General features: G+C 48.7%; 1 protein-coding gene across 3 annotated transcripts in view; it reads right to left on the reverse strand.

The window, feature by feature from the left end:
* Nucleotides 1–1764: 1764 nt before the first annotated feature.
* tafa5a (TAFA chemokine like family member 5a) overlaps nucleotides 1765–13696 on the reverse strand; it is an 89695-nt gene continuing 77763 nt past the window's right edge. For 2 of the 3 annotated variants that reach the window (XM_029161757.3, XM_029161759.3), the window contains exons 3-5: nucleotides 12446–12573; nucleotides 6278–6480; nucleotides 1765–3025 (exon numbers count right to left, since the gene is read on the reverse strand). In XM_029161757.3, the coding sequence (XP_029017590.1) occupies nucleotides 6472–6480; nucleotides 12446–12573 (137 nt within the window). In that variant the 3' untranslated portion in view covers nucleotides 1765–3025; nucleotides 6278–6471. The remainder of the gene's footprint in view (nucleotides 3026–6277; nucleotides 6481–12445; nucleotides 12574–13696) is intronic. The other variant, XM_029161758.3, reaches the window with a different exon arrangement.

The raw sequence follows: 13696 nt of genomic DNA on the forward strand, positions 1-13696 counted from the left end.
TAAAAATATCAAGTACGGGCGAGCGTAACTGTTCAGACCGGGATTTAGGAGGCGAGTCTGGGGTTAAGACCTTTTGCTTCTGTGTGTTTACCCTAGAATCAAAAGCCTCTGTTTGCGGCACGACCTCAGAAGGGGATTCGCGCGGATTTGGGCTTTTTGTTTGAGGAGGCTCATAAATATTCCCATCGGTGTGATGTGGGCTTGAGCGCGTACTTGGAACAAATGCTTACACATACCTGGAAGCACCTGTAGTCACAACCGCTCCCGTCTACACGGTGGGTGCTTGCTTCCGGAGCCCCCGTGTGCTTATCCGGGCAGAGCGTTGAATCGGGAGAGATCCTGTGCACTTGGCGTCAGGTCAGAAAGGATGCGGGCGACTTCAAGTTTGGCTGCATTGCTCACTGTGCCCTGAAATGATTCAGCATCTCTACCTGCCGGCTCCATGGTGGTAGCAAACCTATCTAAAGAAACCTTGGCACCACAGCTCATTCATATAAAACAGGTACTAATTAGCCCTGTATGTGGGGCTGGACCATATAATTTTTTTACTTCGCAAACATTGGACTTATGTGTTTGTAGCCTTGATACTTTCCTTTTTGCATCCTGTCTGGCCAAACTGCTTTTTTTTGGATCTAAGGCAGTTTTCATGTCTCAAAACCTGTATTACACTCATGTTTAATTTATTTAGAGGAGCAATGACCTGCTTGCTGCATGTCACTCACTCTGCTAGCATACAGTACATCTAGCCTGCGCTGAAGACCTGCACGACCCTCTGTACAGTAGCTGTGGCGAGCGCTGAGGAAAGTCTGTAGCACTTGTATCACCTTGCAGAGAAATGGCTGCTTTTTAAGTGTCACTTCTAACGACCGTGGAGACCAGTAATACAGTCAATATTATTGCGAGTGCCCTCCAGTGAAGTCCATTCAATAGCCCTTGAACAGCGTATTGGGAAAAACACAACCGCATTCATCACTGTACAAAAGAGTTCTGTGCAATGTGTAATTGCACTCTTATGTAGATTAATGCGTCCGACTGTTGTTTTGGCTCATTATTATGACCAGAGCGTGGAGCTGCCTCACCCTTATTACACATACAGCAGTAGCTATTTTCTGTGTTTGCTTTTTTTTCTTTTAATCGATAAAATTCAGACCTAATCTGATTTCAATTCTCCAGAGATTCGAAACACCTGTAAAACACAACCAGACTTCTTTTTCCACTTACCCAGCGTCTTTTTTGATTTTACATACGCAGATGTATTTATTATGTTTCCTAACTGGAGGCGTGTGATGCATGTAACCGGCGGAAGAACAGCGAAACAATGGGGCCTTCAGGGACCAGGGTTGGATGTTACTGTAGGTGGACTCGAATACTGGCTGTTTAAACCACTTTGATTTTTCTCCCCCCACATACATTTTTCCCGCTGAGCTTCTCAGGACTCGGAACATACACAGGACTTTCATCAAAGCGAGACGGGAAGAAAAATCATCTGGATTTCCCTTTGATGACCTTGAACAACCAAGACCGTCTAAATTTGCTTCTTTTCATGTATTTAATTTATTCTTAAAATATTTCATGATAAAAAATGTATGTAAATGACTCTTATATACCTCTGCAGTGCTTCCTCCTCCCCTCTCTCTCTCTCTCTCTCTCTCTCTCTCTGCCTCGCTCTCTCGCTCGCTCGTTGTATCCCTTGCCACTAGAGAGAGGCTGGATTTGTGCAAACGAACACAAGCACAAAAATAAATTAAGAGATCAAAACCCATAGAGAGGAAATGAGTCAGTATTCCACACTGTGTACAATACAATATCATAGCAAATTAGCAGATTTCAATGGCTTCCACTGACTACCATAGATTTACAATGTTCAGTCGGCTGCAGATCAGTCCTCAATACATTGTTCACGCTCCTCTTTTCCCTTCCTAATGCTTCTCAGAGACAGTGACTTGTAGATGACTATGAAAAGAAAGCGGCTACCGAGGTGTGAACAGAAAACCTGGGACTACGAGCCAGCAGTGATGAGAACAACAGCATTTGTCCGCATCCTACTAAACTGCCATTATGACCACGTTTCAAGTCCAATAAGCTTCTCTACAAAGGTACAACATATAAAACTGTTAAATATATAACTTTTTTAGGGCCTTTCAAAATACATTTAATGACATTTCACTCCTTCTTTTCAGACTCAGCAGCATTTATACTCTCTGTGGATATTTCTTTGATTTGAGTCACGTCCTTTTATGCTCGACCGGCCGAAACACTTTCACTGCAACCGTCCCGACCGTAGCTACTGAAAAATGCAAATCAGACTCTTTTTTTTGATACACATTTGATACATATTTAGTACCTATATCTCCAGTTCCAAAATACAGTGGTGGACTTAGTCTGAGAAAAAACGTTTGAAAAGTACTCCTTGGATTGTTCGCGACACATTTCAGTTTTGTCTGCGTCTGTGTGTGGAGGCAGTTGTTGGCCGGCGGTGACACAAGCAGCACGTTCACCTAGTTTCTGCGTGTCTATGCCAGATGGTCCGCTCATGTCATAATGATCATATTTGTTGTTTTGCTCTTTGGTCTATAAAAATATGGGAGGTTTACTCCAGCAGAAGGCTTATTCACAGCAGAGAGCGCCCAGTTCGGTTGTGGTCCGACAAGCAGCAGGGTCTGGTCCGTAATTATCCCCATCCACACTCCGAGAACTCCCGCTCCAGAGGCCGGGAGACGGATGCGGAGAAGGCCCGTTGTTCGAGCTTCCAGAACGAGGCAAAAAAAACAAACATTCGTGGGATTTCAATGTTTCTGATCCTCCGTGGCACGAGCAGGCGCTGCTAGTTTCACAGAGCAGGCGGATACTGTGGGGTAGAGTGGAGAGGAAGTGGATGCGTCATGTTGACCCGAGAACAGATAGCGGGGGGCTCTGACGAGCCCGTCACAGGGAAGAGGAAACGTTTAACAGTGAGCAGACTTTGTCCAGTGTCCAGGGGAGAGTTCGCTCCCTGGTTTTCCTGTTTCCGGCTGTGTTATGAGACCTGTGAAGAAATGAGAAGAGAGAAGCCGTGAAAAGATATGAGCACAAATTAAGAGAAAGGGAGTAGTGTTTATTATTATTGCGCCAAATCACAAGGGTGAAGACCTTAAAGGGTTATAAAGAAAGGAACCAAATAATCTCCCTTAAGCAAGCGCTAGGTGGCAGTGGAGTTAGTGGAAGGAGAGTGGGCGGCCATCTGCTGGGTCCGGTTTAAGTGAGGGGATGGAGAGAGCAAACAGTGACGAGCGTAAACACGAGGACTGGGGAAACATACTGCATGCGTCATATTCAAATATTTATACGCCGTGTTGCTAGCAGACGTTCGCGTCCCCGTTGCTCTTCAGAAAATCGACGTGTTAATTACAGCGCTCTCTGGTTTGCCAGTCAAATATTTAGTATTGTTCAGCGGGTGTAACCCAACAGTCTCCCAGTGCAGAGAAACAATTAATCTATCACAGAAAGATGAATCTGGAAGCCTCTTCACCATCTGGCCCCCGACAGCCTCGCAGCTAACTCGATAGAAAGCGCCGGTGCCTTCCAAGACGCCGCCGAAGCCTAATTCATAATAATGAACTCTTGATGATTTCACAGGGTGCAAATTACTGCGAAAGGGGGCAGGTGTTGGACGGCGTTGTGGCAATGTATCACAGATGACAATATCTGATGCTCTGGGAGTAATCTCAATGAGCCGGAGCTTAAATAAAAAAAAGGAATGTCACGGTTTTGGTTTGAGCCCGGCATGAAACAACCCGGAGGTGCAACAGCTTACGACGCTACGCTAACCGCTACTGTAGGCCGCACAAACAGGTGTTTAATCCCAGTGTGAGCACGGTTTCCGCCTTTGCTTATGCATCCTAGCGGGCGCAGCGAGACTCCGGTGGCACCGGACGGTCAAACAGCTGACGTGAGGAACGTTGCAGACATCTCAGGGGGGGAAACACGCTCGAATTGAAATGGATGCCAAGTCCAGAGATGGCCTTTTTCTTTATTTAAGCCTCAATATAGTCTGTGACTACCATGGTAATATTCCTATATTCTCTCTACGTAAGTCTCCCTTCTTCTCCTCCTCACACCCACACTATGGCAAATGGTTCCCCATAAATCTCGCACATAAATCCCATCTCGGGGAACTGCAAGCCTTCTATTAAAAAGAGGAATGGATGTCAGATGAATATGAGATGAATTTGCCCTATGAATAAAATTCACAGGCCCTAGGTGATTATTACCTTGGGTTTATCAGGAAACGACCATATTACTCTATTTTATATCTTATAACGGCGAGAGAATATTTCATATTATTGTGTCGGAGGAATGCAGACTTGAGGGGAATTTGATGCAGAGCCAGTGTCGGCGTGGACGGGAGCGTGAGAGCACAGTGGGTCTGGCTGTTCAAACAAAACCAGAGAGAGGATTAGGCTTTGGAGTGAGGCTAATGACTGCTGCAGGTGTCACAGCATCAGAAGGGAAAGTCACAGCCGGAGCACATTTGTGTTAATGACTCATTTGTGCAGGTTTCTCCCGTTATGGATCAGCGGGCGACTCGGTCGTCTCATCGATACGCGCCCAGCGGCGTTCGGTCCAGGACGAGGGGCGACGTTCGATCGAGCTGGGCAGAGCCCGACACGCTCAGCTGTATAAATAAGACGGTGCGTGCATTTTCCCAACGTGACGTGAAGGCAACGCGGGCCATCTGCCGAAGCGCAGGGAACGCTAGGCTCATGCTAGGCTCATGCTAGGCTCATGCTAGGCTCATGCTAGGCTCATGCTAGGCTCATGCTACACGCTGAGTGGGTCTCCAGCTGGGGGTTTCGAAGGCAAACGCACCCAAACATATGGCCTCGGCTTGATGTTTCCTCCCTGTGCGAACTCTCGCTGACTCGCGTTTGGAAAATGTCACGGGGAGGTGACCCGTGGCCGACGCGTGAACACCCAGCCCCGATAGCTCACGGACTGACGCACGGTCGAGTAATCGAGTGCCGGGAGCGAAAATGTGCAAGAAATGAAGGCTCTACTCATCTCTGTACACTTGTTTTTTTTAATATTCGTCCTGCCATCGCCCTTTAAAGTCTTGAGCTTATTCTAAGGTTGTCTCATGCTGCACGATACTCCGCCTGCATGAATATTCATGACTGAGCTTGTATGTTGGTGAATGATCCACAGGTTACTAAGGGAGAGGGAAATCACTCATTACGTGCTGTGAAGTTGAATAACGCCTGAAGCAGATGCCGAGATCAAAACACGGGAGCGCGTGCTGCGCTCGGGCCTCCAGACACCAGGAGCGAGTTCAAAGCTGCCTGGGCTGTTATGTCATTAGGAGACGCGCGGTGCGTTCCGTCAGAACCTCAAAGCCAACTCGCCTTCGACAATGTGATCAGAAACCTCATGCTCGGGAGGGGACGATGGCGTCCGCGGATAACAAAACGTCACGCTGCCAATTTTCCTCGACTGCTCCCCCTCAGTGCGCCACAATGTGTAGATTTGATCCGTTGCCGCGGTGTAAGCTGCTGCGCTGCAGGGGAGCTGCAGGCTCTATACTGTACATAAGAGGCCCAAACCCTCCTACTGTATGTGACTTCACCACATGCATTCTGCTCTGTTTCTATTCATAGCTCCAAATCGTCTGGACCGCAGGGTGGTGGGGTCAGATTGTTTCAAGAAAGCGAGTCTTAAGGTCATAAACGCTGACAGCATTGACCACGAGAAGAAGCCGCCCCGGCTTTTTCTAACTCCAAAGGCCGGACACTTTTACGACTTCGGCCTCATCCCTTTTATTGCATCCAATGCAAAATTTACAACACCGCGACCGGTGGTTTCCCACCCCCAATCACACACATAAATACCCACGTCTGGCCGGCGCCGCCTTTTTATTCGCGCACGCAGACGCCATCTGACATGGTTAATACTTTAAGGACAGCGTACAAGGCGCGCTAATAAAGCAGCGCCGGAACAAGCCGGGAGTAAACCCGACGGGTTTTTACTGTTATTGCCGCGCGCATGGATTTTCTCCGGTTAAACACACACCAGGGAACTGGTGAGCTTATGGAAGAGGGGGGGGGGGGCGAGTGAGCCAGATAAAGACATCAAACAGGCGGCCTCTCGTGTAAATCATGCCAGTGCTTCCCGCTGCACGCTGCGCTACTTGGATTCTATAAAAATAATTGTAAATGTATATTAAACAACATGAAGTATAGTCATTTCACTCTCACAACAGGATTTAAAGCAGCAGCCCTCATCCGCGGGGACTCTGGTGTACCTTGGCGCCCTGTAGCTGCTTGTGTTGCTTCCTGCTTTCTGGGACCAGGGTTTGGGTGAAGTAGTTGTGTCGCTGTTGGTAGGGTGGTGGTACAGTAGGTGGCGGTAGGTGGTGGTAGATGGTGTTTGGCTGTCTGTCAAGGGGTCATCATTGCTCTCCATAGTGCAAGAGTGTCGAGGGGGACTCTTGTCGCGTCATAGAGCCTGAGGGGAGAGGAGACAGGGAGGCCGGCATGGTTATGGAGCTCTGTTCGACGGAGGCATAGCTTTTATTCCAGTGTGGAGTGTGTCTGCTTGGTAGGTGTCCTGCCTTAAATCTGTTGTGCTGTTAAATATAGACGCGTGGGAGTAAAACAGGGTCTTGTTTTACATAACAGTAACACAGTACAAAGGCCTTGTGTGCTTCAAATCATTTGTTTTAAGACCTGAAGGATATAATACAGCAGAATCAATCATAAACCCTCCGATGCTCGTCACTCGCAGCCTTACTTACATGTTGGTGCTTCCAACACTCCAAAGCTAATCCACTCACGCTCACCAAGCCATTTGGTTGCGTAACACGCGCGTCTCTCAGCTCCAGAACAGACGACGTGTTGGTGATACGCCTTTTACAGAAGTGGGCAACAATGCTGTTTCAGCGCGCACATGTCTGGCCCTTCTGCGTTAGCATATGCTACTCTACCAGCTAGGAGCCTCTCGCAGCGTGAGCCACGGATCATATCTGGACGTGCGCAAATCACCACACCCCCCCAGATCTGTGCTGTGTTGACACCTGGCCTGAAATAGGGAGGATGAACCGCTTACAGCTAGAAAGCCAGACTTTGTCCCTCTTGGTCGCCCCCCCCTCTCTCTCTCTCTCTTGCATCTCCAGTCCAAACATCCTTCCCAGCATCCCAAAATGAAGCACTTGGTATTTTCCAAGCTGAGAGGTTGTGCTGACTTGGCTCCCTCTAGGAGGAATCTGGCACATAGAACTAATGGTTTGCAGCAACAGGGTTTCTCTCTCTCCTTCCCCTTTCTCTGAGCTTGTCTGGGGTGGCCAAGCAGCTGTCTTCTTAGTGGTGATTCTGTTCTACCCACTGTTGGATGTGCCTGGAGGGCCCAGAGGGATCAATTATCAAGGCCGGTACCAACCTAGAACCACAAGACGAGGGTGGGGGGAGGTGGTAGGAGCATTGGGGTGATCCCATCAGACCCAGACTAAGCTTGTTCCACAGAGAAACTGAAAGGAAGTGATACAGAGAAGGAACGTGGGGGTGGTGGTGGGGGGGGGGGGGGGGGGGGGGGGGGGGGGGGGGGGGTCAACCTCAGCACTACACTTGCTTGCCCACTCCAATCGAAGCAGCATTTTCACACTCGGCCGAACACATCCTGTCACCGGCCAATGTATAAATGCGTAAATACGCCGGAGCTCATGGGGCGACGCCGACCGGCCTGGACGGAGTCTGGTGTAAAGGGCGCCGTGTCCTCTGCGGCGGCGTCCTCCTCTCCCCTCTTTCTCTCCTCGTTCCTGCTCAGCATCTCTAGCTCATCTGCAGTGAAACAGTCTTGATTACAGTAATCACCGTCTTTCTCTCACTAGGTGCCACTTCTGCTCATAGCACTCTGTTCACAGCCTAAATACCCCAATCAGGACCGACCTAATGGAACGTATGATTGCGACCTAGTTGGTTATTTTTTTCTTTTACTCGTTTCAGTTGTTTCGTAGAGACGTGTGGGTAAATAGTGCTGTGTTGTATCATCACATGTTAAAAGCGAAGCGCTTAACAAGACAAGTTGAGACTTTTGGCTCAAAGTCTCTTATTACGACTTATTAAATGAAAACCTTCTGCTTCTCTAAACTGCCATCACCTTAACTGCCGTTGAAGGCCTCATATGACCCCGCTGCCTGATCCTCACCGAGTGAAGTGACTCAAATAATACATTACAATCCTGCCCGTCTGACAGTTCCTTTCAAATCACTCTTGTGTCTTCGCCTCACGCTGCTCTTTTCTTCTCGCTCTCGCGCTCCCCTCCGCTGCGTCTTGTTTTTTTGAATTGTTCCTCTTATCGGGCTGTCACAAAAAAGCCGGCGGATAACCCGAGGTGATTCCGCTCTTCTCCTCTAATGGCGCAGCCTCCCTTCCCCGCGTCGGCGCACGCCGGGAGAGAGAGGGCCTCGCCGCGTTTCATCCGCCAGTCTTAAAATGGTGGAGGGCGCGACGCGGAGCATCCTCCTCTCTGGGGGGGGGCGGCGGCAGAAAGGCTGTTTCTGCTGAGCAGAGGAGCTACGGGAGCCGACATATCGCTTTACCAGAGAACACGGAGGGAGAGAGGCAGCGTTTGACTGTGGCACAGGAACTGTGTGATGAGATGTATATTCAAATCACTTAGCATCAACGCATGTAAGCGAGGAGAATCTCCAGCAAAGGGTGAGATAGGATGACACATATGTAGAATGTAATGCATATATGAATAATAACAAAATAAATATATCACATATCATTCATATAACTTCTCTTGTGCTGATGCTGGTTCTGTTTCTATGTGGCGTCAGAGCTGCACCTATTTGTTTATCATCATGTGTCCTTCTCGAATGTGGCTCCTAATAAAACCACGGCCTCTCAAAGCATCACTGTCAACAGCAGGCGACGCACTTATCAATCTCCGTGCCTTTATTCTTGAGCTGGTCTTGGAGAAATCCATATTGCATTTTTAGTGACGGGCACAACGTGTGCTCTTCAAAGCGGATTGAGAGTAAGATAAATGCACGTCGAAGGGGGGACAAAGGGGGGAGGAGCGGGTACGTGACAGACGGGACCAAGGCACGTTGAAGGGGAACGAGAGGAAAAAAGTCAGGAGCGAGTACGTGAGGAGGTTATTTTTAAAGGGGTGGAGGCGCTTAATTGACCTTGCACCTCACGCTGATGGTGCTACGTTCCGACTAAAGGTGACGAGGAGGTCAGCTGTGTCGTCCACAACAACAATCCCCTCTTTCTGTTTGACAGAGTGAAACGCAAATTCTCCAACATTGGACCAATACACGCAAAGCGCCTGCTGACATTTGTCCAAAATAGCTCTTTATGGGGCTGAGTCAGATTGACTTGGCTTAGTCAGACGCCCCCGGGGACGCGTCTGTTTGTCTGCGCTGATGTTTTCGCACAAACACCTGACGGACAGGTCGGACATGCTCACTGGACTGTGTGCGGCCGACGCTCGTCCTTGGGCAGCGCCGCGGTGGCCGCGGTTTGGGTTTAACCTTGGAAAGCCGCGGGGAAGGGGCCATTTGTTCAAAGTGGACCAGAGGGAGGTGAGCGGTAAATTGTTTGTTTTGCCCACGACCTCCCCCTCGGGGGAGCAGATAACGAGAGCTTTTTTGTAATTTTTGTTTGCTTTGGAGAACCGTCGGGTGAAGTTCTGAACCGAGTGGACTTTTATCTGTGTTGGGTTGAAAGCGGACGTCCTCTAAGGTCGGCCCGTCCACGTCAAACACCACATGTGATCACAATACGCTGTTTGGGATCTGATGCGGAGGCCAGGTTGCGCGTGATTCAAGGCCAGAGATCGAAGTAAACAAAGCGAAGTCAAAACCATCAAAGTAAAATGGATGCATGTGTCATGTGCCAGCGTCTGATGGAGGATTTGAGGCCGGGTCGTTGCTGAGAGACCGCGTGGCGCGTAGGTCCCCCTCCCGGAAGACACTCGCAAACCGGCCAGTCAGAACACACTTGGCTGAGGAGAGGAAGCCTTTAAGACACAGGAGCTCAAATCAGCTTTTTATAGCCTCCAAGCCGGAGGAGCTGTTGCATAAAGATGCGTTTTAACATACATTTGCACTTTTAACATGCAAAATCACAGAATGTCGTATTATTGGAGCTCTGAGATAAAATGTAAATCCTAAATTAAAAAAATAACAATATGTCCGCTCCTAGGAGAGGAAATGACCTGAGTCTGTTTCCAGCGTGTTCGAATATTTGACAGTGAGAGCTGCTTAAACGTGCGCGCTCACGTGCACGCGCAGGCACAGATGAGTGCACATAGCTGTCCGGCCGCTTGACTAGCTGTCACCGCGCCTAAAGTAGCCAATGAAGCGAGCAAGTAATACCTGTCACTTCCTGCATATTGTCAGCCTAAGCCGATGAGTGACGCGCCGCGAAGGACGGGGAACGTGCATGTAGGCCAGAGTACGTACACCGTCCGCGGGTTATGAATATGCAAACAGCTGACAACGCGAGGGGCCGGCGGCGATGAGAACATGTTAACACGCGCCCACGAATGCACATGTATCACATCTATTAGCCTTCAAATGTACAGCGACAGCCGCGTCTCCATACGCGACCTGCTGCAGCTCACACGCCGGCTCTTACATCTGTCAGATATAATAAATGGATCCAGCTATATGTTACCTGTGTGTGTGTGTGTGTGTGTCCCGATAACAATAATTACTTTGTAGTGGCACAGGTAACAGCTGTCTCCTCAGTCTCCCCAAGCAGCTAGATGCATGGTGCAGCATGGGTGGCAGCAGCTGACTGATAATGAACCGTTCAGCATTGAGTGGTCTATCAGTTTTGTGTGTGTGTGTGTGTGTGTGTGTGTGTGTGTGTGTGTGTGTGTGTGTGTGTGTGTGTTTGTCTTTCAGCAGGAAGGCATAAACAAGTTAGTCAACTGATGACTAAATCGTGACAGATGCATTAATGATGCCCCACCAGCCCCCAATGTTCATTCACTGACATTCACAGATAGGGCAGCTGTGTTGTGTCTGCCCGCGTGCGCGCCTGTTGTGCAACACGCTTCTCGGCTGAGACCTCTTACGCGGCGACACTATAGGCTCCAACGCGAGCGGAGCTGTGTTTACATCGCTGCTGAAGCAGGTGGCGGAGTCAAAGTGGAGGGAGGGGTGTGCGGTGCGAGATGGTGCCGTGGGAAGGTGTGTGTGTGTGTGTGTGTGTGTGTGTGTGTGTGTGTGTGTGTGTGTGTGTGTGTGTGTGTGTGTGTGTGTGTGTGTGTGTGTGTGTGTGAGATGGAGCTGAAGTGGAGAGGAGGAGGCTTGGAGAGCTTGGGGATGGAGTGGGGGTGGGGGGTGCAGGATGGCCTGATGAGTGTAGGGGCGGCATCGCGGCGAATACAATCGACGGATCCCCATCTGCTGCCGTCATTAACATAATTCAAGCTAATTGCCAGCAACATGAAAATAAACAAAACCGTGTAGAGTTGGTAGCGATGGGCCGAGGAGGGTATGTGAGAGAGAGAGAGAGAGAGAGAGAGGGGGGGTGGGGGGGGGGGGTTGGGTGAAGGGAATGAGCAACTGATGAGCTGATGTGAGGTATACAGTAGAAGTCGGTGATGGTGATGGACAAAAGTGCCTCGACCAGGAACATGCATTAAAATAATTATTTTTATATATTTTCTCAAAGTCTTCTCAAAGATCTGATGGCGCTGACTCGTGTTGACAGCTGTTAGCTTATAGGATGTCACTGATCCGCAATTAAAAGCCTTCCAGTAAAAACAGGGCTATTTACTACAGTGCCAGACCCTGACCGGCCCTGCAGCTGTGTGTGCGGATCAATAATGAATGAAGTCGCCCCGCTGTGCCAGAAGTGCACGCGGCCGCTCTGTCAGATCGGAGACAAGCGATGAAACAAACATATCATATCTGCTGCTGTGTCGTGAACACGGGCGTTTAAGCGCTTAGACAGAAATGAGCCGATACGCTGTGTGAGCAGCGCCGCCGTCTCAGCAGAACCCGAGTTCATGGGAATGAACTCCTGATGCACCAACACATATCACAGCAGGCAAAGAGGTCATCTACTATACTGTTTGTTTATTACTGAGCTTGTGTGGGTATCGAGTTAATTTTACTTTAATGTTTCTAATGTTTTGGCGTTTCATGCAATCTAATACAGAATATCTTCTATATATTATAGCATTTGGTGCGTATGCCAGCTTACAATGGGAGCAATGACCCACACAGAAATGTTTCATACTGTACAATGACTCAGCTTATTAATGTTTGACACTGTGCAGTAACAGTTGATATGAACCCTTTGAAATGTGTCCTTAGTTTAATTTCAGCCACTATTGATTTTGAAACGCTTCATTTTGGGTCGTGCCGTTCTGCCAGAACACACACAGAAACCTGGGAGGGGGTTTGTGAAACCTGGGGGGGGTCCGAAGGAGAGTCGGAGCTCACCGTGGTGGTTTTGACTCGGCCTCCGGGCTGTGTACAAGTCCAGCCAGATTTATTGACTAACAGGTCGCAGCCTTCGTCCTCCAAACACGGCACCATCTCGCACCACTGCTTTTTCCGTACAATGCCAGCTGCGGAGAACACAGAAGAAGAAAGCGCAATTAGAGAGGCAAGAAATAAGCTCACCAGATGTGAAGACATGATAAAGGGGGCAGATGCAGAGGATGAAGTGAGGAATTACAGATTGAGGAAGACAGATATGGGAAAGATGTGACACGACGGCAGAAGAGGAGATGTGAAAAATGTGTAGAAATCCATATAAATGGAGGGAAATGGATGGGGAGACAGAGATGGGTGGATGGGAGCAGAGATGAGATGTGCAGGTAGATGAGCAATGAAGTAAAGAGACAATTAGAGAGATATGAACGGAAAGGGTGACGGTGAAAGATGAAGGAAAGATTGAGAGAATCAGACAGACGGAGAGAGATGTGATCAGTCGGGTAAATAAAATCAAACATCAGCTGGTTTTAAAGCCCCCCATGCGTTCAGCAACATTTAAAACCAATCCCATGTTAGTTCAAGGACAATGACGAGTTGTGTTTGTTGGAGCAAACGGCCAAGCTAAATATCCTGGAGCCAGACAAAAGTAAAATTGGGAGGCCCTGATGAAGACTGTCGCCATTTTATAGCCCCGCTAACGCGCCACTAATAGTTTTCGCTGCCTCGGATGCAACAGCAATTTACCAGAAATAGAAAATAAGACACAACAAATGCAGTCACCTGTTTCTTGCGAGAGGCAATGAGGCAGAATGAATCATCAGCGCGCCTTTCGGAAATTTACATTAAACCTGTGCCACGTGAAATGGTGCCGCCATAACAGCCCATCAGCACCCGAATATCTAATAACAGCTACAATGATGGCGCGACTCCAAAATACAGAAGAAGAAAAAACAATCTCCTCGCCTCCTCCGAGACTTTAAAGATACCCCGTGGAGATTTTGCAGTATACTAAGGTTTTTTTTTATAAACAAATATTATTTTGTTTTCATAACACGGTTTGCGAGAGTGGTGGCTGTTGGGGACAAAGGCAGAAAGGAAAAATGGCGAAGTTATGGTCGTAATGAATGTGGCGTAATGAGGCAGTTTTGGCGTAATGGGAAAACGTGCATAATCACAGCCCTTTGTTTGTGTCTATTCAAAATAAAAGCCAAGCAGGCGTCTGAAGATGGAACCGAACAGGGAGTGAGGGTGAGG

Source organism: Betta splendens, chromosome 9 (genome assembly GCF_900634795.4).
Source record: "Betta splendens chromosome 9, fBetSpl5.4, whole genome shotgun sequence".
NCBI lineage: Eukaryota > Metazoa > Chordata > Actinopteri > Anabantiformes > Osphronemidae > Betta > Betta splendens.